General features: G+C 52.1%; 1 protein-coding gene across 1 annotated transcript; it reads right to left on the bottom strand.

Moving 5' to 3' along the window:
• Nucleotides 1-328: 328 nt before the first annotated feature.
• On the bottom strand, nucleotides 329-1,475 carry RPRML (reprimo-like). Its single transcript, XM_009334885.1, has one exon. It carries the CDS (start codon nucleotides 1,473-1,475, stop codon nucleotides 1,140-1,142), a length of 336 nt encoding a protein of 111 aa, XP_009333160.1. The 3' UTR covers nucleotides 329-1,139.
• Between the last annotated feature and the right edge of the window lie 850 nt (nucleotides 1,476-2,325).

Genomic DNA, 2,325 nt, shown 5'->3' with positions numbered 1-2,325 from the left:
CTCACATAATTTAGTTTTGACAGCTCATCAGGATCAGAGGAGCTGGAGATTTTAACTCGGAGGCTGAAATCTTGCTTTGCAAGTGCATCTTCATGAATCTCTGCTTCAGTACTGTGCAGGTATTTAACACAAGCCTGAAATACATAGTTCCTGACGAATTTACTTGCTAGTGGTAACTGATACTTGCCTGTGAAAAATGTGTGGTAGTTTCTGCTTTAAAGAAATACCTCTAATTAGGGTTCAATTGGAAGGTGAGATGATTATATCTGGAACTAGAATTGAAATACCTGAACTCCACACAGAGAAAGAAAATGAAGACAACACAAAATTCTTTTGAAACAGGCTCTTTTTTTCCTGAATGTTCACCAGTTTTCAAAAATCTACAAAAACCTCAAGGACTGTAACAATATAGCACTTGATAAAAGGCTGTTGTGTACAAAAACAAGCATGCTTTTGTTTTGGGGTTGGAGTGGGTTTTTTTATTTATCTGGGTTCTTTTCTTCTTTCAGCATAGTGTGAAAGAAGAAAGTACCAGTTTATTTAACAGGATAGCTCAGAAAAATAAGGAAGAACATGCTTTCCCCATTACAAAACTCTACCAGAAGATGCATGCTTGAGGTCCGAAATACAAACAGACTGACACATTTTGTAGCATGCAGACTTTGTTGTACGACCCACACGGCACTTCCCTTCCCCTGCCCCGTGGTCAAAGACGTGGTCCGTGCCATGCATTTTGCTTTCCCTTTAGTTTGTTTTTTTGTTTTCTTTTTGTAGTGAGTTATTTGCCTTTTTTTTTTAGCCCCAAATCCCAGGTAGCGGTATCCAAGGTAACAGCAGAAAAGAGTCCAGATCTGCACATTATCACTGTTTCTGCAAGTTTCATGCAAAACTTAAGCCATTTCTGCATGCAACATGATGCTGGTCATTTATTGTGCTTCATAAAACTCTGGGGAGGTTTCCCCATTCGCCACGACGGAGTTTGTTGACTGGGAAGCGCAGGTTTGCTTTCCCATGGACACAGACATATTAAAAGACCCCTCCCCCCCCTTTTCACTCCCCCCAACTGCCCCAAACACATGGGAACGTGCATCTCAGCACCAGGTCCGGACAGTTCACTTGCCTACAAAAGCCCGGTGGCTTCAGTAAAGTCCCATGATTGCAGCTCCCACATCCTTGGAAGGTCTTCGGTCCTTCACCAGAAAGTTAATCATGCTCTCTGACTTAATGAGCAAGTTGCAGCCCAAAAAGAAGATGCCGAACATCACAGTCAAGGAGAGGACACAGAGGACAGCAATCTGCACCACCCGCGTGATGTAAAGGCTCCTCTCGTCGGGTGCCAGGACCGAGGAGCCGCCGTCGCTCGCCAGCACCGAGCCGGTCCCGTTGCAGCAGGCCATGAGCATCCCCAAGCCCTGGGTCCTGTTGGGGTCAGCTCCCTGCTCTAGGAGAGTCTGGTTGAAAAAGGATCCATTCATGGTCTATGCGTGATCCCAAATCTCCGGGGAAGGCAAGAGGAAAGCTTGCTGTCCCCCTGCCCACCCCTCACATGCCAGGGCTCGGCGCCGCGGGCCGGCGGGCTCTGAGCCACCTCCTGCCTTTCTGCTTCTCACAACACCTCGGATGGAGGGGAAACTTCCTCGAGGCTGCGAGCAGGTGGGAAGCCAATTTGTGCAGCTGAGGGATGGCTCGCTCCTGGATCCTTGGCACAGGCAGCGTTAGCACAAGCCCCCAGACAAGCAAAAAGAGAGAGAGAGAAAAGGCGAAGGGGGTGCAGGGGAGAGGAAGACAGCCGAAGATCGCCCCATGCCTCCCACCCTCGCCACTGCCCCGAAGCTGCCACCCCGAAGCACAAGGCAGCGGAGTGGCGCAGCCCGTTCCCCCGGGGGCTCTACCGCAGGAGGGAGAGCTGATTCCTGCCGGCTGGGAGCTCTACAAATGCAAGTTCCAAGCTAAAGTCTTCACCGTGTTCAAAGAAAAAACAGCAACTCCACCCCCTTCCAGCCTCCCCCCAGGACCGCCTTCCTCCCCCTCCACCCTCACCCAGGCTGCCCACCCCTTCCCCACGCGTGTGCACCCCCCCTCTGCCCTGCCAGGGGTGCCCACACCCACCCTTGTGCCACCCCCAGGTGGGGGCTGACCCCTAAGGCCCTGCGGAGCGGCACCTAACTCATCCTTCCTCCCAGCCCCCCCACCTGCTCCCAAAACCAGCCTGCAAGGTCGGTGTTCATCCTGGACCGCTAGCAGGTCCCTGTCCCCCCCCCACGCAGGCCCCCGTCAGCCTCAGGTCAGTGCCGCTCTCGCCGATCCCTAGTTGCTGCTCTGTGC

The sequence above is a fragment of the Pygoscelis adeliae genome, unplaced genomic scaffold (genome assembly GCF_000699105.1).
Source record: "Pygoscelis adeliae isolate BGI_AS28 unplaced genomic scaffold, ASM69910v1 Scaffold112, whole genome shotgun sequence".
NCBI classification, from domain to species: domain Eukaryota; kingdom Metazoa; phylum Chordata; class Aves; order Sphenisciformes; family Spheniscidae; genus Pygoscelis; species Pygoscelis adeliae.
Note: the sequence above shows the minus strand (reverse complement) of the source record. Positions and strands in the feature narration are given on the sequence as shown.

Excerpts from the sequence above, each read along its gene's own strand:
- RPRML (XM_009334885.1), bottom strand. The coding sequence starts at position 1,475 with ATGAATGGATCCTTTTTCAACCAGACTCTCCTAGAGCAGGGAGCTGAC.